Raw genomic sequence first — 22,768 nt, 5'->3', positions numbered from 1 at the left:
CACAGTCCCTGTCAGGTGCAACCCTCAGCCTTTTCAGACACTGAAATTTTCCCTTTAGTTGCCCATGCTCAATTTAAAACTGTGTCCTTGTCCTGGCTAGAGCTCCATTGTCCGGGTTGTGGGTCAGGGAATGGGGTCATAAAATACTGCCTGCAGGTATAGCCCCTGTGTCTCCAAGCATTTTGTAATCACCTACATAATGAAAAAAATATAGTTATGTTAGGCTCAGAATACGTGTAGCCTATATACAGTGTGCTTGATATTTATATTTTCCGTTTCCATGTTCAAATAATGTGCTACATGTGACTATGTGACTGATATGGTATAGTGTCACACACCGCCAAGACATTTTAGTCAGTCAACTGCATACTTTTTTCTTCTTTTTTTTTTTTCATATAATAATATTACTAATATGATATATTTAGAATTGTAATAGTAACTTACCTGCACATTTACACTGTTCACACAATCCTCTTCATTGAGGCCTTGATGGGAACGTGTGTACAGTCTCGTTAGTGGACACAAAGGCTACTGTAAATCATACTTATTGGCTAAGTCATGATTGCATGATCTTCATAAAAAAATATAATGTACCTGCATTGGCGCAAAAAAAAAAAAAAATCTGCTTTACAACCTTGGGTCTGGAAAAACCATAAAAACCCCTAAAAAAAAAGCTTGAGCGCGAGGTAAACTTTGTGAATGGCACGACGGGCAGCCATCGTAAAGTTCACCATATCACTCGCAAAGAATCTCAGGGAAATGCACACAGTTTGTGCTGTTGTTAAAGCCCGACTCCGACATTAAATGTGTTGTTCAACAAATTAATGATACAAATGACACTCACGAATCACAAGAAAAACTATCTCTCTAAAAGTACGCTATCGCGCTGCGCTAAAGGACTTCCCGGATCACCTCCGCTTATAAAGCCGGGATCTAATCCTGTTAACATGAAATAAGCCTGCTCGCGAGCAGGTTTAAGATTGCGCACCTGTTACTATGACAGCAAGTCCAGGATGAGCGTCGAAGAACCAAACAATCCAAGATCATGCCAAATCGCCAACAATCAAATCCAGCTAAGTGAGTTAGCGACGTACGAAGAACGGACCCCAGGCATACGTGCAGGACTGCATAAAATAATAACAATAGTAGGCTATAGCAGGCATCGTTAAAAAGGAACACTTCAGTAACACTACACTAGAGAAAAATATATTTATTATCATATGTTACTTCAAATGTTTACATCGATATGACGTTATGAAATGAGATTGGAGTAAAAACATGAAGCCTATGTTTGGGGCGTTTTGCGGATTTTTCTGTCCGAGCCCGGCCCGCGTCCGATAGGCATAAATATATATTTTTCTCATACTAATTACACATGTACGTTTGTTTGTGTGGAAATTATTCGGAAATGTCAACAGATGGGCGCAGCAGCGCACAGAGCAACAAGGCTCTTAACACAGGCGCGCATGCACGTGTCTCGTTGTCACGGCTACATAAACAAATTTCCGCACACAGGAAGACAGATGTTATGGTAATATTTTACATGTATTTTAATCACAAAAACGAACGTTGCATCAAGTGAAAGCATCAGGCACATTGGCTACCTACATAATAAGATAAAATGTTCAATGCCGCGCTGATGTGGGCTCGGGTCGAACTATTTCAAACACACAGCGCGACTGAGAACATTCACTGAAGCATCGAGCAACAGTTCGACTGCAATGTGAAGTTTATGCAACAATACTAACTAATATAATTCAAAATTATTTCTTACCTTAAAATCTTTCTTGTCTTCAAATCGCGTTCTTCTTCTTCGGTAAATCCAATAATCTCACAGCATGTCTTCCAAACTCGACGACTGCAGGACTGATGAATTTTGGCGGCGCTTTGTTGTTGATGTAATGGGCGCGGTCGCGCGACGCGTGGACGATTTGCATCTCTATATGTTTTGCGCGTGTGGGTGTGGTCACATTAAAACTAATGAGGAAGGATTAGAGAACTTGGATATCTTGTTGGTTTTATACAAATTACTTAAACAGAGAATATTTGTTTTCGTTTTGAATCAGATCATTTAAAACTACACACTTAAATGTTTATAAATATATAGAGCTCACAAATGTGTGACAAGTATTCGCTGAGTTTTGTTTATGTTTAGAGATGTGCTCAAGAAAAAAAAAGTTCACGAGACGGAGAGACAGAAAGCACACCCTGTTTAATTTCTTTATTTTACAAAAGCACAACGTTTTGTTTTGATTGTAAGTGGACACATACAAAAGTAGACATCTCACAGATTATTTTTTCATATTTATTAAGTCTGTATGACCATATATGATGGAGTATTTTAAGTTTATTTAGCTGCTGTGTAAAAAAAAATCGCGCAAATCACGCCGGCGTGATTGCCGACCCCAGGGGGTTAATGACTAGGGTTGAGCGAGTATTTCAGTTTCGTTTTTAATTTAGGCTTCCAACGACTATGAAAACACGATGATGAATTCTGCCTGACTGTCGTAATATACATTCTCCTGATTGACGTGTTCGATACTTTAAAAAAGAGTTAAAACCGTATTGTGCTGCAAAAGAGACTCTGTTCCCCAAGTGGCTTTCTGTGCGCGCGATTTGAGATGGCGTGAAACACGAACAAGTATAGGCTATTTTGGTCTTTAGGTGTGCGCCTAAACAGACAAATACACACAAAAATATGTGTATTTGTCAAAATGTCCGTCTTGGCAAGTTTTACTTAAACACAGTCGGTTAAGGTGCTGTATGTAAGTTTTTGACTGTACTAAAGCATAAAAATAATAAACAGATATTGTTTGTAGATATTTAGGAAACATACTGAGTTCACATTCTCTGAAAAACGCTTCTACAGGCAGTTATTTTACTTAAATGTGCGTTCCGTGTTGGAATGTCTGTTTTTGTTTTGATCTGTGTGATATGGCAAGTTGCTAATTTACCCAATAGTATTTTGCCACCTCAGGATGCCGGATGGTAGCCTGGCTTCGCCCTCCTACGTAGTTTTATTTTCCTTCAGTTCTACGTCTGGGTTTGTGGTATATTCTTTGGTTTTCTCCGGTCAATTTTTTACCGGTCCAATCAGCGAACAGAAGGAGTGGTTGAGAACGATGACATTGAGGTTGTGCGCTAGTTTGAGTCGCCATACGTCAAGACCAAACGTTAGCGATTGGTTATGGCAGATCCAAAGTGGCTCTGGGCAGATCCAATAGTTTTAAACTTCAACAGAGAACCCGCATTTAAGGACGTTACCGCTTGTCAATGGAGAGAGGCCAGACTCTCTGTACAAGTGAAATGTACGAGAGTCTGGTAGAACCAGGCTAGCCGGTTGGTGGAAAACACAGCGTATTGCAGCCAGCAAACAACCTGGGTCAGAGATTGCAGATTCTATCCAACATAAAAAGCCTCTGCACCCATATAAAAATCTCTATGAACAGGAGCATATTAAAACTCGATATCAACTCATCATAAATCAACTCCTCAACTTAGTGTGCAAGTCTCCTCGCTTTCCATTGTCAATTGCGCTCGTTCCTTTTGTGTGTCCTCAACTGGCAACCCGCGTGAGTGTCGAGTCTGAGGAGGCGGGGAAACAACGATCTCCTATATTTTGAATTTGGACTGCAGTACCTATTTCAACCGCTAGCTGTCAATCTCACATACTGCACCTTTAAGTGAACATAAACAGTTGTGAAAGTAACCAAATGCTTGTCAGTGTACTAGATCCGTGCATTTGGTCTTTAAGTGACAGCAGCTGAAAAAACCCGCTGCTCTCTCAGTCATTTAATGTTAATCAAACAAAAGAAAACAATAGACTCATTCACTGCTCTTCACTGAATAACTTTAGTAACTTTAATAAGAATCAACGTAGGCCTATATTTAATTCAATCGGTGAAGATTATGCAGTGTTTTATCTTTTACATTTGATTGCTTTATTCAATTTATGTATAGTATTCTATTATTAGTAATAGCCATAGGCTAAATTCTTTTTTTTCTATTGCATTTGTCCTTTTGTTTTTAAATGTTATTATTTTTTATTGTATATTTCAGCTCACTGTTGTTGGCTGAGAGTGATACTGTTCTGAAATAACAGATTAAGGGGTTGGGGTTCACTTTGGGGGTTTTTATGAACGCACTGACAGCGGCAGTCTTACAAAGTTTTGCCCCCAGAAGTCTAGGACCGGCACTGCTTCTAATATTGTGTTTCTGCTTCCAGGGCATCGAGAGCAGTGTTTGGGACGAACCGTTCAATGGTTTTCACCCGCTCCTCCTTCCCCGGGGTGGGCAAGTACGCTGGGCACTGGTTGGGTGACAATGCCGCCACCTGGAATGACATTAAGTGGGCGATAACTGGCATGCTGGAGTTTAACCTCTTCGGAATCCCTTATGTAAGTGGTTTGACTCCAAATGAAACGTCTTTTCCAACATGGGTAATTGATAGTAGACACAGTCTTTCTTCATAACACAATTATGTTATGAGAGATATGGAAAGCACTATGAGAACATTTTGGTATTGATTGAGAAATTGAATGTGAATGCATTTGGACTCGTTGAAATAGAGTGATTTTTCCCTCCTCTGGAGAGTCTAAACTGAATCTAATGATGTTATTCTGCAGGTCGGTGCAGATATCTGTGGGTTCTTCTTCAACTCGTCCGAGGAGCTTTGCAGACGCTGGATGCAAGTCGGTGCATTTTACCCCTTCAGCCGTAACCACAACGCACAAGGTTTCAAAGTATGTGCTGCTCTTTAAACACCCATAAACATTCAATCTTGAAGTATCTTGCACTTTATAAAACATCTTTCACTCGCGGGTCAAAATGACCTGAAGCCCTAAAATTATATTTAAATTTTTTTTGTCCAGATTTAATGCAATTTTCTTTTATATATATATATATATATATATATATAAAATGTTATTTACTACTAGGTTTGATTAATAAATAATAAATAAATAAATAGTAATTTAAGCACATTCCTCACATTCTTTCAACTTAAATTCAAAATAACTCATCATGCATTACCCTTTTAATTCAGCTCAAAATATCTTACATTGGGTGTCTTTGCCGACCTCTTGTGGAAAAAATGATAATATAAGATGATATTTCATGACTCTAGATGGCCTTATAGCTCTATATGGAGAAAATTAGCTGTTCCTCTGGGTCCTAAAGTCAATTTCTCTTCAGTGTGCATTCAGATACACATGTAGACATTATAAAATATTTTTTTGAAAAGTTTTAGCATTTTTTGTTATTTTTCTATGTGTACTGAAGCATTCCTCACATTCCATTCATTCCTATAGAGCTCCGGACCCCACGTGACTACCGGTGTTCGGGCCACCATTTTGGCAGTAAAAAAAGCCGGGAGCGAATATAAATGAATGACGGAAGCATGAGTTTCAAGGCAACAGAGGTTACTGCGCACTTTAATTCAAAAGACATAGACCAGTACATAGCACAACTTAATAGATTAAACATAACAGATCCCTATAATGCCCCCGGCGTGCTTTTCATGTGTATTGATAAAGGAACGGATAGCTTTCCTGACCTGCAGTATCCTGATATCTACGAACTACCTCATCAACTTTCCCTCGTCCTACTCCGGAGACTTTTTAAAAGCTTACAAAAGCATGGAGGGGTAAATGGACGCAATCAAATTGTGTGATGAACATTGAACTTAGGAGTCTGCCGGCTAAAACCTGCTCTGTCGTCATTGGAAGGGTAACACGTCTGTGAAAGAGTAGACCTAACTAACTGTGTACAAATAGAATCGAAATGCTGAAACAATTTTAAATATTATTTATAAAAGATGCTGATACTAAAAAGTTATTTAAAATAAAAATGTGTGAATAAATGTTGTTTGTGGTAACTTACAGCCGTGGATCAAACGCAGCATGTGAAAGCACACTAGTGCCCGCTGCTCATGCACCGCAAACACACTGCAAACGGAGTATATGTGAAACAGACGTAATCATAATTAGGCGATTAGCTAACGTAATAGACCCTAGCTGTCCTTGTTTGTAGATAACGTTAGCTATATGCTATATCACTGTGAGTACAGTAAACACAATAAATGTCATGAAATCTTAACCCTTTAATCACAAATGTTTCTGTTATGGCATCCAGGCGCACAGCAGCTGTCCACTATGTTGAAATATTTAGGTTTAAACAGTCTGGCTTTGAATAATCATTCGACCGCTATCGATACCACTGCTACAGCCGCTCTGGCGCTCTCTTGTTTGACTGCCAAAATGGCGGAGTTTAGATTGCGTGACGTCAGCCTCCGGAGCTCTATGGGGGTCAAATTGACCCGCGAAGGAAGGACCCGAGGAAAGGATGGGTTTAAACATCTCTGCGACGTGTTTCTGGCCCGACGCCAGGGCACTGAATTACAAACGTGTCCTCTCTCTTTAAATGCTATTATTTCCCTAATCATTATTGTGAGATTGGCGTGAGAGAAGCAATGATGAATATATTATCAGGATCCACGTGTCCACTTCTCTCTTTGCTCTTCCTGACTAGTTTCTCTTTCTAACAGGACCAGGACCCTGCATCATACGGCGCTGACTCTCTCCTGGTGAACAGCTCCAGACATTACCTGACGATCCGCTACAGCCTCCTGCCGTACCTCTACACGCTGTTCTACAAGGCCCACGTCAGCGGAGAGACTGTCGTGCGGCCCATGATGCACGAGTGAGTTCGTAAGCATGTGCAAACAGCAGTGGGACAGTTCCAGTGTTGCTTTTGAGAAACTTCATGTATTTCTATATGAGATTTGTCATGTAAAAACAAACAAAAAATGAGATAATTATTCATGTCAATGACAATTTATTTGTATAGCACTATTAAAAACAACAGCTGTTGACCAATGTGCTTTCCACATAGACTCACATATCATATATAATAAGAAACTTTATATATATAAAAAAAAAAAAAAACAACAACATGTAAGCACATACAAAAAGACAGTCTTTAATCAAAAGCTTTTGAAAATAAAAATATGAGTTTTAAGGAAACACTCCGACTTTTTGGGACTTTAGCCTATTCACCTTATCCCCCAGAGTTAGATAAGTCCATACATACCTTTTTCATCTCCGTGCGTGCTATAAGTCTGTCTGACGCACCCACTGCTAGCCTAGCTTAGCACAAAGACTGGATGTAAATGGTTGCAGCTAGCATACTAATCCAAATAAGTGACAAAATAACGCAAACATTTTCCTATTTACATGTTGTGATTTGTATAGTCACAGAGTGTACAAAAAACAAAGTCACATGAGACACAGACATATTTTAACCAGTGCAATGATCTTAGAATCGGGGTGATATGCTCTCTCTTTTTTTTTTTCGCACAGAAAACGGGCCGTAGTATTTTGGACAAATTGTAAACGAGATAGTGTGTTGCTACAATAGTCCAATCTCGATGAAATAAAAATGTGAATTAATTTCTCAAGATCTTTAAATGAGAGAAACGGTTTTGCTTTAACGAGCAGACGTAGCTGATAAAAACACGATTTTACCACAGAGTTTATTTGGCGATCAAATTTTAGATTATCGTCCAAAACAAAACCCAAATCTTTCACCCAGGGTCTCAGGTACACGGACATCTCACCCAGATTTAAGTTTACAGATTTTGATAGCTCAGATGGGCTAAACATAATGGTTTCGGTTTTCCTTTCATTAAAAATTTAAAGAAAGCCACGCCTTGGGCATGCTGTAAGAGACGTTAGGCTTAAAAAATCTTGTTTCACGGGCAAATATACCTGTGTGTCGTCTGCTTAGCAATGAAATTACCATGTTTTTTTTAAATGGACCCTAGAGGAAGCATATATATAGAGAAAATAATAATGGAGCTAAAATAGAGCCCTGCGGAACTCCTTAGTGCAGGTGTGCTGTACTCGAATAATGTTCGCCCATCTTAACATTAAAATGAATGAAAATTATTTCTCGAATTAAAGTCAAAACCTATTTTTTCTAAGTAAATACAATACCGTTCAAAGTTAAGGTAAGACATTAAATAATAATAAATAAATAAAAAGATGCATTAAATTGATCAAAAGTGACAGTAAAGACATTTACATAGTAACAAAAGATTTGTATTTAAAATAAATTTTAATATTTTAACTTTATATTCATCAAAGAATCCTTAAAAATGTTTCACGGTTTCCACAAAACTGAAGCAGCACAACTGTTTTCAACACTGATAATAATGATAGTAATGATGCTGAAAATTCAGCTTTGTTTGATCAGAGGAATTTATTCAAATAGAACATTTTTAATTACTGTACTGTTTTGATCAAATAAATGCAGCAATATATATATATTTTCACTTTTTTCCCTAAATAGTTTAACCTAATCTTTTTTAATAGTGCGCAGTGTATATATACATATCAGCATCCTGAAACGTCAGTATCTGCTTTATAAGAATTGTTTCCCGCTCTGCAGGTTTTATTCCGACAGTAAAACCTGGGCAGTGCACAAGCAGTTCATGTGGGGAGCACATCTTCTCATCACACCTGTGCTGGATCCTGTGAGTGAACGCATGCGCGCACACACACACACACACACCTCATCAGCTCTGACTGCTTTCAGCTTGATATGAATTAGATCACATTATTTGAGTGCCACCATCTGAAGGTTCTCTCATATTTTCTTTTTGTTCATTTGCTGCTTCTCTTTCTGTCAGCTTCTTACTCTCCAATATCTCGCTCATATTCTCCTTTTCTGAAGTTATGACAGGAGGACCATATCTCTCTGAAAAATGACCACCTATGATAGTCTGACCAGTAGTTTACTGAACAATGCTCACTATTAAACCATCAAAATAATGTTAGTCATTATGTTTAGCTGATTTCCTGTCTGTCTGTTTGTTTGTTTGTTTGTTTGTTTGTTTGTTTGTTTAAGGGTTTTGAAACTGTGGAGGCCTATATCCCAGATGCCATCTGGTATGACTTTGAGAAGGTAAGACCATCCTCTCACACCACAAACCTATATATAAACTTATATATACATATATATATATATATATATATATATATATATATATATATATATACAATATATATATATAATATATATTGATAATGACATTTTTGGGATTGTTTTATAGGAGATAAGGATTACAGATCGCAAAGCAAAAGTTTCCTTGAACCTGCCCGCTGATAAACTTGGTTTACATCTGAGAGGCGGAGGCATTCTGCCTGTACAAAGACCAGACGTCACCACTACATACAGGTACTGATGGGAAAGCCAAAACACATACCTGTAGATGTCCTCTAGAAATATCACCAGCTCATATTAAAGCATGCACTGTCACTATCCGCTCTCAGGGAGTCCGCCACTTACATGAACACATCTAATGCCCATTTCAAAAAGTGTCTACTATTTTTTGGAGATTTTTATGTATTATAGTCTTCTTTGAATTACTATAGCATTTGAATGAATTCACAGCATCACTATAACATGGTTAATATTGCAAAGTGAGTTTAATTTGAGACTGAGAATGTACACATTTAGATGTTTGTGATTTTGTGTATTTTGGAACGTTTTTATTCATCTCATTCCTGTTCATCTGCATGAGGCCTGAGTTTCTATTTAACATTAGGAAAATAGTTAGAATTTCTCTGTCTTCAATAGCTATTTATTTTGTAGTGTGTTTATTTCCCTCTGAATATATTACACCGTCAGCAGTAGAAATGGAAATGTACCATATCTCTCAAAGTATCTGTTGGGCTGCACTAGCATTAGATACACTAATTCCTCCACCCGGCTTTGCTGCACGGTGTCTGTGACATGTTATTCACAAACAAGAATCCCCTCTAATTCAAAGGATCCATTTTCTGTCTGCTCTTGAGTTTCTGGTAAAAGTAGTTTGTTCCCTCAGCCGACTTCATCCCATGGGACTGATCGCCGCACTCGATGACAATGAGGCTGCGTCAGGCGAGCTATTTTGGGATGACGGAGACTCTCGAGGTATTTTGAAGGGACTTGCTATTGATTAAAAGTTGTCCAGCTCACTGTCTGAAACAAAAATCAACCTAATACATGGCTCAATAACAAGAATGACAATAACAGCTGTAATTACATGCAGGTATTTTTAAAAATATAAGTACATTGCAAAAACATGTGTGTACACAATAAGTGCATTGTATCAAATTATTAATTTAAATGTTAGTACATTGTAGTTAAAGTCACCTAAGATAAAGTGGAACCAAATGTAACAATTTACAATCAGTTTATCAAGTTACAATCATTAGTTAACATTAGTTATTGACTAAAATTAACAAAAAATATGAATACATACTGTAACAAATGTATTGCTCATTGTTAATGTTAATAAAATTAAAATAAATGTATTGTTTGGTTCCTGTTAGCTCAGATTCATTAAATAATAATAACCGATACAACTTTTGATTTTATTTATATATTAGTTCATGTTGAAATTAACATCAACTAAGATTATTAAATGTATTAGAAGTATAACTGGAGCTCAGGTGTGCAGAGGTCTTGGCAGAACAACTCTAAAGCGAGAGGAGACCAAACCCAACCTCAAGGACAGTTTATTAAGGCGTCCTCACAGAAGGCCGAACACTTGATGTCTAGCTGGAGCTCAGGTGACCTGAGGCCTATCAAAACAACTCTCTATTGCGTGCGGAGGTGTGCTTATCAAGGTTTATCATAGAGGGCCGACCCACTTGATGTTACTGAGTTGCTGAAGCTCAAATTAGTGGAGGCCTCAGTAGAACAACTCTTTATAGCAAGAGGAGGCCAACATATTTAACCTAAAAAACAGTTACCAAGCTGGCCTTAGAGAGAACCCTTGATCTCACTGACCAGCTGGAGCTCAGGTGCGCGAAAGACCTCAGCAAAACTACTCTCTATAATAAGAGGAGGCCAACCATACTCAGCCTCAAAAACAGTTACTAAGGTGGCCTTAGAGAGGGCCGAACCCTTGATGTCACTAACTAGCTGCACTAACTAGCTGGAGCTCAGGTGAGCGAAGGCCTGGAATGAGAGGAGGCCAAACTACACTCAACCTTAAAGACAGCTTATCACAGCGGGCCGCAGGGGCCTGATACACTTGCTGTCACTTGCCGCGTTTCCATTACCATTCAAATGCGCTCAATGGAAACAAGTCAATTTCGCAAAAACTCCCATTTATCGCAAAAAAACGTTTTTGACGCCCGCATGAGGTGGTTTTTCTTTTTTTTATTTTTTTTTTTTTTTTTTTTTTTTTTTTTTTTTTTTATTACGAACAAAATGTAACGATACAGTAGCCACAAGAATACTACACAAAAATATAAATAAAACACGTACACTAGACAAAAGACATATCTCGACATTACATATTTTGATATGACAAAACATTTAACAACAGATAAAAGGGTGAGACTAGTTGCATACAGGTTAACTGAAATTACAGGAGTTAAAGTGGCGGGGGGGGGGGGGGTGGGGGGGTTAATGAGTGTGTGGAGATAGTTGTGTGTTAGTTTGTGTGTGTGTATATGTGTGTGTGTGTGTGGGTGTATATAAGGAAAAAAAAAAAGGTTTGTAGTTTGGCCGGTAATGTAGAAGCTGGATCACCTCGGAGGGTTGCAGAGAAGAGAGAGAGAGAGAGAAAGAGAGCGAAAGAGAGAGAGAGAGAAAGAGAAGAAGAGTATAATAAACAAATAATAATTTTTATTATTATAAAATATTTTTTTATGATTGAATAAACAAACTGCCTGGGCACTCATAGCCGCGTTGCCGCCCGGTCCCCGAACAAGGTATACCATAGTGAGATGGCAGAGGGAGGACCCACATGTGATCCGATCCCCCGGCCCCCAGCACACATCCCGCCCCCACGGACACCCACATCCCGACCCCGGAACCATCACCTAACCCGCCACTCTTGTCCTATGGACGAGTGTGAATGGCTAAATTGTCGATTTCCACTAATGTAATGCATTAAAAGAAAGTGGTCAAGCAGGATGAACATCTGCCCAGATTTCCCCCTGCATGACGCACTCGCCCTGAGTATTACTGGGTATATGCCTCCTCTGGAATGTATGTATTAAAAGAGATGAGGTTTGCAGTAAAATACCTGCTAAGGCATCTGCATGCTCCCCTCATTTACCCTAGTCTGTTTTGGTTGTTCTTGTTATTATTGGAAATATTCTGTATGCAACCAAATGTATAGAGCATTTAAAAGAGAGTACGGCATGTTGTGTGCTACCAGGACCGGGTGTGTGTATGTCCGTATTAAGGGGGCGCCCCATGGGGGCCCAGAGCCCATAGATACCCCACGGGGCCGACCAGCACCAGACATTTGGCTCAGGCAGAATAGGGATGAATAGAGGGAAGTCAAAAAAATAAAATAAAAAAAATAATAATAATAATTATAGATTTATAGGAAGAGGGAGGGAAGGGAAAAGGAGATTTTAATTATAAGTGTAACTAATGATTATAAAAATAATAAAAAGAGTAAACATACTAATAGTAATTGTTCCCGCTACCATCCTCCGCCCTGGTGTTTGTGGCTATTTACAAGTGGGAAGTGAATTGGATGGATCTAAACTTGTAACTTGGATCTCAGGTGCAGAGGGTCATGACTGTAAGTAGGTGATAAAGGATGACCAAGGGGAGGGTGAGTTTGAAGTTGATAAATTGTCTATTGATATATAATCTGATAACAGGTTTTTCCAATGAACGATATGTATTTTTTTCCTTGATTTCCAGTTCATGAGGATTGTTTTCTTGGCGATAGTTAGTGCTACTAGCAGTGTTTTATTGCATAAAGTGCTTACATTGATTGTAGTAGTATCACCAAGAATGCATAAAGAAGGGGTTGCTGGGATGTGACAACCAAAGATGAAAGAGAGTGATTCCGTGACATTTATCCAAAATCGGTTTACTGGAGTGCATTGCCATACAGCATGAACGTATGTGTCTGGGTTGTTTTGCGTGCAGTGAGAGCATATGTCAGAACCGAACCCCATTATAGATAATTTCTGAATAGTAAAGTGAGATCTGTGAAGTACCTTATATTGTATTAATTGTAGATTACTATTTTTTGTCATGAGGTATATGTTTTTACATGTATGAGTCCAAAAGTCGGCACCGGGAGTAATGGACAAGTCTGATTCCCATTTTTGGAATGGCAGACTTAATGTTTTATCTAAATGGGATAAAATTTTGTATATTTTGGAGAGAATTTTTTTAGTGGAGGGAATATGAGGTGGTTTTTCAGGCAACTCGAAAAATAAATATTTCGCAAAACTGCAATGGAAACAGTTTTTGCGCATTTACAGTCACCTGACGTAAAAGGCCTGGTGTGTTCGGACAGAATACGAGATAGAGTTGTTTATTAAATTTATAAAAGACAAAATAATTACTGGAATACTAGATTCTAAACCTCAAAGAAATGCCACAATCAAGAGCTTGAAGCAGAAATGAGGGAGAAACTCCTCATATGTGCCGCTCACAGTATAAGGGTCTTTCCTTGCCATTAATGCTTGGATAACACGCCTACGTCTCTTTCCGTTAATAATTATAATGAAGTGCGGTGGCTGTGATATTATAAACCAACATCTGTTGCCAGGATTTTTTAAATGACATATCGCGAGAGGAAAAAATTATGTTTTAGTCACATAACATCGGTTAATGGAAACGGCGTCATTTTGCAATAGTTTTGTATCGATATTTAGAAAAATTAGCAAAAGTTTGGTGCAAATATGTAATGGAAACGCGGCTACAGTTTAGAGTTTAGGACTCAGTTTAGAGTGCAGTTTAGGCCTCAACCGAATGATTCTCAGATCGAGAGGAGGCCAACTGCGCTCAACCTTATCAAAGCTTGTCAAGGAGGCTAACAGAAAGCCAGTCAGCTTGGCTCTATGCTAGGGCTGAACGATACATCGAATTTTCATCGTCATCGCGATATGAACTCCCGCGATGAACACATCGCAACAGACAGCCTGACACGATGAATAATGCCTGGTTCAGATTAGCACTAATTTACACGTTTTTGACTCCTAAAATCTTGTCGTGGACCAGAAACATGTCAGACTACACGTTGCTTTCCGACCAGTCATCGCGTGCCGTCACACACACACATTCACTCGCACGCACAGACACACAAACACACACACTCACTGTCCCTCGCTCACTCACGCACACACACGCTCACTGGCGCACACACACACTCACTGTTGCACTCACTCACGTCTCGCCTCGCTCACATATTCAACCCGTCGTGGAGGACCGTTAAAGAATTAAACATGCTATAGTCTTTCTGTCGTGAAGCATCGCAGACGCGACGTAGGTTGTCGCTCACTATGACACACTATACGAGATGAAACGATCGAATCTTGCGTCCCGACGCCCGTTGTCGTTATTACGAATCTCCACGACACCCATACGTCAAACGGATCGTGTCAAAATCGCGCTAAAATCGTGTATTCTGAACCAGGCAGGTAATAAACGTTTGACCTATCACGCAAAGAACCTATTAAAGCACTAAGACATGGGAACAGTATAGTTAACAATCACATTTATCGCAAGTCATATCGTCATCGCAATATTAAACAATGTTATCGCACATCGCAGCTTTTCCTCATATCGTGCAGCCCTACTCTATGCTAAACAGCTCCTAGGGAGCACCCAGCATGATGACCCTCATAACAAGGGGAGTACGCTCAATCAGAACATCTCTAATCAAGCTTACTTATGTACAGTGTTAAAATACCTCAAGTAGAAGAGGCAAAAAAATGTTGGACAAACTCCACTATGGCAATAAGCACACTCAACGCCCACGAACCACTAGGGAGGGACATAAATTTCTCCTAGAAGCTGCTGACGGAGACTCAAAGCTCTGAGATCAAAGCAACAAGCATCAAGGAAAATGTATTTTCCTCCTGATACAAATGCCTCCCCTTGTCAACTATAGCAACCATTAACCCAATTTCATTGGCTTTGTGGCACAAATAGCTAGATCTGCCTCAGGAGAAAGTACAAGCTTCACCTGTGTGTGGACAGCAGAGGAAGCAGATTTATCAATAACATCTGCCTCATCCCATTCTGCATCCAATTCCTCAGAATTAGGCATTCCATCGTAATCAATTCCGTATCGGAAAACACATGAAATATCAGAGCTAGCATGAAAGGGAAAGGACTTCCCGTCTGACTCCTCCCATGGTTTTTGACCTTATTTCTGCATCTGATTCCTCAGAATTAGATTCAGATAAATTAATAGCAGTACCAGAGCAGAGCTAGATAAAATATTCCTGTTCAACTCCTCCCGCGCTCCACCTACGACCCCCAACACTCCATCCCGCCTCACCGCAATGGTCGGCCGCGGGACCCGAACCGCAGAGAGTAGTTGCTTAACTCTCATCTCTCAAGTGAGAGTCAAGCCTAGGTGGTAAAAATCACAGCGACCGCATCACACAACGTGTGTTTAAGCGTGCAAGGTTCAAACGCCAGTTTCTGTCACTCTGAAAGAAACATACGAGAACATCCATGAACGCATGGCTATGAGTTTCTTCAACTCCCCCGAGAGCCGAACACACTTGTGCAAACTCTAACTACTATTCCTTAACAGAGAACAGAAAAGACAAGCTTCTTACCTCTCTCTGTAAATAGTTTTGCTAATGCATCCTACCCGGCACATCCAGCTTCTTCGAAGAATTGAAGGCATTCCAACCAAATGCATGTTCCACATCCATAGAGAATAGGGATGAGGCAAGCTCTGCTTTCAATGAGAAATCCTCACAATGCACGCATTCAGCTCCCTCAAGAACTGAACGTGCGTACTCCTCACTCGTGCACAAACACACCTGACGCACACTTCCTGAAGACGCTTGGCAGAGCGATTCATCATGATATTCATGTCACACGTACTTAAACTAACGGATCCTGAAGACAAAAAAGCTGATGACGTGTACTCTAAGTGCCCACTCACGGTCGCTCTAGAGCAGGGATAGGCAACTCCGGTCCTGGAGGGCTACTGTCCTGCAGAGTTTAGCTCCAACCCTAATTAAACACACCTGAACAAGGCAATCAATGTTTTCAGGATTACTAGATAGATACAGGCAGGTGAGTTGTTATCAGGGCTGAAGCTAAACTCTGCAGGACAGTAGCCCCCCAGGACCGGAGTTGCCTATCCCTGCTCTAGTCTAGTGACATCACGGGCTGTCGCAGGCCAATGACATTATCGCATTTGAATCACGTGCTTCAGACACTGGTCACGCTGAGGCGTTCCCCAAAGTGTCTTCAGACGCAGTGCGAGTTCCCATTTGAAAGGTAACTTTACATTGGTGAGATTACCTTTAAAATTAGCAGAATTTGCAACACCAAAATGTTCAATGAATTAACAGTGCAAAGAAAAACAAATGTTTTCATTTGCAAGACAAAGACACATGAACATGTGCAACGAACATGAGATGTAGTGAAAAAACAACACTGGCCTGAAACTATTTCAAATTGGTCACAGGGTTATCCTTATTATTGAGCCCTATTATAGAGACTAAATGATTAGATTTACCAAAATATTTCTTTAAAAAAAAAAGATAACACTTGTGTGACTAGTATATAAAGTTGATTTGTCTCTCATTACTTCTTTCTTTTTTTTTAGATACCGTTTCATCCGGCTCCTACATTCGTTACCAGTTTTCCGTGGTTAATGTATGTCATCCTAATGTCCCGTTTCTGTTTATTTGTTTGTTTGTTTGTTTTTAAATGGAATTACATTGTGTCCACATTATTATTATTATTTTTTAAATAGCATCTATTACAAAAATCTGTAGTGATTTCTGATATTTTCTGCTGGATCAGGATGTCTTGACAATGCATGTTGCTCACAATGGCTACACGGATCCAAACAGTTTGAAGTTTGAGAACATCACAGTGATGGGAGTGAGCTCGGCTCCCGCCTCTGTGCTCGTGTCGGACGGCATCACTACAAACTCTCTGTCGGAGTCCCAGGTTAACTACGATTCAACAAAGAAGGTAATCATAGTTTTAATATAAAAGAGTTTTCTATTCACCACCAAAGTCAATATGAAACTGTGTTTGTGACGAGTTTTACTGATTTTGATTGAAATAGGATATTCAACACCCTACAGAAATGGGTATAATACACATTGAGACCAGTAATATAAAGTAAATTCAATTCAATTCAATTCAAGTTTATTTGTATAGCGCTTTTCACAATACATATTGTTTCAAAGCAGCTTTACAGAAAATGCATTTCAAAAATATACATACAAAAATACAGTTAGTTAATCATAAAATTTAGGGCATAACATATCGCCGGCGTTGGGTCGTCTCTTCACAGGCGTCGAGTCGTCTCATCACAGGCGTTGGGGCATCTGAAGTCTCCATGAGAGGCTGGATACATAACTGGAGCTGAATGGATAACTGGATAACAACAAAAAAGGCAGATGGGAAATAATTAGCGTAGCTGCTGTTCATAATATGAATGCATTTGATCTGATTTAACTGTAGTATAAAAGGTATGAGATGCATCATGTGAATGCTTGGCTAAAGAGATGCGTCTTTAATCTAGTTTTAAACTGGGAGAGCGAGTCTGAACCTCGGACAATATCAGGAAGGCTATTCCAGAGTTTAGGAGCTAGATGTGAAAACGCCCTCCCTCCTTTAGTGGACTTAGTTATCCTAGGTACGACCAGAAGCCTCAAATTTAGTGATCTTAAAGAGCGCGATGGATTATATGGCGATAGAAGATCTCTTAAATACACAGGAGCTAAACCATTTAGGGCTTTATAGGTCAGTAACAATACTTTGTAATTGATACGGAACTTAATAGGTAACAAGTGTAGAGATGATAAAATTGGTGTTATATGATCATATTTTCTTGACCTAGTAAGAACTCTAGCAGCTGCATTTTGGACTAACTGTAGCTTGTTTACGGAGGATGCAGGACAACCAGCTAATAAAGCATTACAGTAATCTAGTCTCGAGGTCATGAATGCATGAACTAACTTTTCTGCATCAGAAACTGATAGCATATTACGTAGCTTAGCCATGTTTCTAAGGTGGAAAAATGCTGTTCTTGTGACATTTGAAATATGATTTTCAAAAGACAAGTTGCGGTCTAGTATAACACCCAGGTCTTTTACTGTAGAGGATAAAGTAACAGGACGTCCATCTAGATTTACTGTGCGTTCACACCGCACGCGGCGAGAGCGTCAAAGTGGCCGGAAGCCATTCATTTTCAATGAGAGCCGGCGGCGAGCTCCGGCGAGAGCGGCGCGGCGCGTCCTGGACGGCGAGAGCGGCGAGAAGAGTTGAAATCAAGTCAACTTTATGGTAATAAGCTATGACGCGGTTCGGCGGCAACCAATCGGAATGTAGAAGTCCTCCGCCTGAGAGGATAACAGAGAACACAATCCTGTAAACTTAGGTTCCGACCACATTAGTTCCTAAGCCAAATGGAGGAAAAGTTAATCATTTCTGTTGCGGGTTTCCCGTTATTGTACGACGTGTCCCTGTTTACATACAGGGACATTAATAAAAAGAACGACGAATGTAAAAGGTGTCTGAAATTGTTGGTGTTTTGTTACTTTCACATTTAAAATATTTTAATAGGTTAATTTATACCCTACGTGTGGCCAGAATGCACAAAATAGGATACTGATTTATGTTCAGTTCTTATTTGCTTTGCGGCTCCTTTAAATAAAGTTTAAAAAAAATCACGCATTCTAAAATATACGTCAGAGCGTCAGAGAGTCCCCGAATCTCACGGCGTCGATGGCAGGGCGGCGAGAGCGACTTTTGCCGCTCTCGCCGGCGGCGGTGTGAACGTACAGTAAGGTTGTATTGTAAGAGGTTTTGTGGGCAGTTTTTTGGACCAATCAGTAATACCTCCGTTTTATCTGAATTTAATAGAAGAAAATTACACGTCATCCAATATTTTATATCTTTAACACACTCTGTCATTTTAGATAATTTAGTGTTATCATCTGGTCTTGATGAAATATATAATTGAGTGTCATCAGCATAACAGTGGAAACTTATTCCATGTTTTCTTATAATATTACCAAGTGGTAGCATATAAATTGAGAATAGCAGGGGGCCTAATACAGATCCCTGCGGCACTCCATAGTTTACTGACGTTATCTTTGATTTTTCCCCATTTAAATGGACAAAATGGTAACGGTCTGATAGGTACGATCTAAACCAGCTTAATGCCTGTCCCTGAACACCAGTGTAATTTTGAAGTCGATCTAAGAGTATTTTATGATCTATAGTGTCAAACGCAGCACTAAGATCAAGTAAAACTAGTATTGAGATACAGCCTTGGTCTGAAGCTAAAAGTAAATCATTTGTAATTTTAACCGGCGCAGTTTCTGTGCTATGATGTGGCCTGAATCCTGACTGAAACTTTTCATAGATATCGTTTTCTTGCAAGAAAGAGCACAGTTGAGCGGACACAACTTTTTCTAGTATTTTAGACATAAATGGAAGATTTGAAATGGGTCTGTAATTTGCTAGGTTATTTGGATCTAATTGTGGTTTCTTAATAAGAGGTTTTATAACTGCCAGCTTGAATGTTTTTGGAACATGACCTAAAGATAGAGACGAGTTAATAATATTGAGAAGAGGCTCTTCCACTACAGGTAACACTTCTTTCAGTAGTTTAGTGGGTATTGGATCTAATAAACATGTTGTTGTTTTAGATGCAGTGATACTTTATTTAGCTCTTCCTGTCCTATAGTTGTAAAGCACTGTAGTTGTTCTTGAGGGGCAATAATTGAGGCTGAATCATAAGACGCTGTCAAAGATTGTACATTTACAATTGTGTTTCTGATGCTTTCTATTTTCTCAGTGAAGAAATTCATGAAATCATTACTATTAAAATGTAACTGAATATTTTGTTCAGGTGATGTCTGTTTATTTGTTAATCTAGCCACGGTGTTAAATAAAAACCTTGGATTGTTTTGGTTATTTTCTATTAGTTTGCGGAGATGCTCAGCCCTGGCTGCTTTTAGAGCCTTTTTATAACGTGACATACTGTCTTTCCACGCAATTCTAAAGACCTCTAAATTTGTTTGTTTCCATTTGCGCTCTAAGTTACGAGTTTCTCTCTTGATAACATGCGTAGCACTGTTGTACCATGGTGCTTTAGTTTTCTCTCTAACCTTTTTTAATCTAATTGGTGCAACAATTTCTAATGTACTAGAGAAAATGGTGCTCATACTGCTAGTCATTTCCTCTAGCTCATCTGTTTGTTTGGGTTCACTGAGAAGCTGAGATAGATCAGGTAAGCTATTCAAGAATCTATCTATAGTAGTTGGAAGGATTGTTCTGCCTGGTCGATAACGCGGCGCAACATGACACATTTCAGCCGTACGTAGTATGCAAGTTACCATGTAATGATCAGTGACATCATCACTTTGCGGTATAATATCTATATCGGTTGGATCGGTTCCATATGATATAATTAAATCTAGAGTATGATTAAGACGATGAGTGGGACCACTAACGTTTTGCTTGACCCCAAAGGAGTTTAATAAATCTGTAAACGCAGCCCCTAACGCATCATTTGTGTTATCAACGTGTATGTTGAAATCTCCAACAATTATTGCCTTATCGACATTTGACTAATAGATCTGAGAGAAAATCTGCAAACTCTTTTAGGAAATCAGCGTAAGGCCCTGGTGGTCTATATACAGTAGCCAAGGCTAGAGATAATAGGGATTTCTTTCTTACATCTAGGAGCGTAACATTTAGCACAAGTACTTCAAACGAATTAAACCTGTGACCTGTTTTCTGAGTAACATTAAGAATATCTCTATAGATTGTTGCAACACCGCCGCCACGACCAATCAGACGGGGCTCATGCTTATAACCGTATCCTGGTGGAGTGGACTCATTAAGACCGAAATAATCATTCGATTTAAGCCAGGTTTCAGTAAGGCAGAGTACATCGAAGCTATTATCTGTGACCATTTCATTTACAATAACCGCCTTAGGTGTAAGCGATCTAATGTTTAGAAGACCTAGCTTTAGAAATTATTTTTGTTCACTAATATTGAGATTTTCTGGTTTAATCACAATTAGATTTGTCTTAGATCCTACAGTAGATTTATTGTTTGGCCTCACTAAACGAGGAATAGACACAGTTTCTATAAAGTGTTCTACACTGGTACTTATATCAATTAATTTGGGACAGCAAAGAATGTGATTTGGACTTTGACTTACTAGTCATATGGTGTGTAACGTCTTGGAGATGTTGTCCGACAGAACAGCCGCTCCGATTCTGCTGGGGTGCAGGCCATCAGCACGGTAGAGCCTAGGTCGCTCCCAAAACAGATTCCAATTATTTACAAAGAGCAGTCTCTGTTCATTACACCATGACATTAACCATTCATTTAGTGCAAACAATCTACTGAACCTTTCTTGTCCTTGTCGGTACGTGGGAAGCGGTCCAGACACGACGATCTTTGCTTCAGGCGATGTTCTGCGTACCGTCTCGATCAGGCTCCTGTAGTCCCTCTTCAAAACCTCCGTCTGCCGCAGCCTGATGTATGGGGTCCATTTTTATTTAAATCACTTTGGAGGATGTTATTGCCCCTTCATATATTATTGCGTGATATAAAATGTTGCTAGAATAACAGAATGAGCAGATACTGTATGAATCATATCATGTTTGCTTTGGACTTTTGGACTTGCTTTGGTCAAGTCAAGTCATCTTCATTTAAATAGCGCTTGTAACAATGTAGATTGTTTCAAAGCACCTTTACAGTGATAAACGGATCATTTAAATTAACTGATTGTTTTGGCTTTATAGCGGTTCTTGAATAAAGATATTTTCCAGCTAAAGTTAGTTTTGATTGATTCACTTCCGTCGCAACGTTTGTTAGTTATTAAATTAGAGGCCGCTAAGACGACACCGTTCTCTCTACACAAACTTTAAACGTGAACCTGTGAGAAACGCTGATGGCGCTCACGTGCGCTACAAGAATTGCGCTTCAATTCTATAGTTATGCGCATTTAAATATATGTGCGCAGGTTTGTAATTCCCTACAAACCAAGCCTTAAATTACTTGTCTGGCCTTAAAATTTTTATGCAGAATTGTATCACTTTGGGGTAGATACGCGAAACCGAAATTATCCCGACAACGCTTTATCTGTAGAGTGGTAAAGGGATCCTCCATAGGGAGAGGCTAGTTGGCACTTCAGCACTGCGTTGTCATCGGGTCCAGCCGAAGGTCCTTCGTCAGATCTGGATACGGCCTGGATCTGGCAGGCTGCGGGAAAACCTCGGGATAAACAAAGACACTAAAATTAGCATAGATGCCATTATTCTTATGATGTAACGAGTACATCAGGATTTAAGGGAAGTGTTCCCAGTTCCGGCTGACCTAATCTATGCAGCCTAACATTGAGTTATAGAAGTCTATAATGCATTATGTGAATGCTAGGTCAAAGAGATGTGTCTTTAATCTAGCTTTGAACTGACAGAGTGTGTCTGCTTCCCGGACAATGGTAGGAAGACCGTTCCAAAGTTTTGGTGCTAAATAGGAAAAGGATCTACCGCCAGCAGTCGATTTTGATATTCTATTCTAGGTATTATTAACTGGCCGGAATTTTGAGATCGCAATAGACGTGAAGGACTATAATGCGTTAAGAGCTCGCTCAAGTACTGTGGAGATAAACCTATATAAAAATTTATTGCTTTGTAAGTAATCAGCAATATTAAAAAATCTATATGATGTTTAATAGGCAGCCAATGCAGTGTTGACAGAACGGGGCTAATATGGTC

General features: G+C 39.4%; 2 protein-coding genes and 1 long non-coding RNA gene across 7 annotated transcripts in view; 1 reads left to right on the top strand and 2 right to left on the bottom strand.

Moving 5' to 3' along the window:
- The window catches only part of LOC306999438, a 743,560-nt gene that overhangs the window by 585,633 nt on the left and 135,159 nt on the right, over positions 1-22,768 (bottom strand). The window lies entirely within an intron of this gene.
- The window catches only part of LOC306999434 (uncharacterized protein), a 169,848-nt gene that overhangs the window by 114,190 nt on the left and 32,890 nt on the right, over positions 1-22,768 (bottom strand). The window lies entirely within an intron of this gene.
- LOC306999428 (sucrase-isomaltase, intestinal-like) overlaps positions 1-22,768 on the top strand; it is a 59,291-nt gene that overhangs the window by 33,093 nt on the left and 3,430 nt on the right. For 2 of the 3 annotated variants that reach the window (XM_079614090.1, XM_079614089.1), the window contains 9 exons: positions 4,226-4,397; positions 4,626-4,742; positions 6,545-6,699; positions 8,449-8,533; positions 8,908-8,964; positions 9,113-9,237; positions 9,887-9,975; positions 16,613-16,662; positions 16,813-16,986. In XM_079614090.1, coding sequence (XP_079470216.1) covers positions 4,226-4,397; positions 4,626-4,742; positions 6,545-6,699; positions 8,449-8,533; positions 8,908-8,964; positions 9,113-9,237; positions 9,887-9,975; positions 16,613-16,662; positions 16,813-16,986 — 1,024 coding nt within the window. Of the gene's footprint in view, positions 1-4,225; positions 4,398-4,625; positions 4,743-6,544; positions 6,700-8,448; positions 8,534-8,907; positions 8,965-9,112; positions 9,238-9,886; positions 9,976-16,612; positions 16,663-16,812; positions 16,987-22,768 lie in introns of those variants that run through there. The other variant, XM_079614091.1, reaches the window with a different exon arrangement.

This window comes from Phoxinus phoxinus (assembly GCF_949152265.1).
Source record: "Phoxinus phoxinus genome assembly, chromosome: 5".
In the NCBI taxonomy this organism is placed as follows: domain Eukaryota; kingdom Metazoa; phylum Chordata; class Actinopteri; order Cypriniformes; family Leuciscidae; genus Phoxinus; species Phoxinus phoxinus.
The sequence above is the reverse complement of the archived record's forward strand: the minus strand, read 5'-3'. Positions and strand labels throughout refer to the sequence as shown.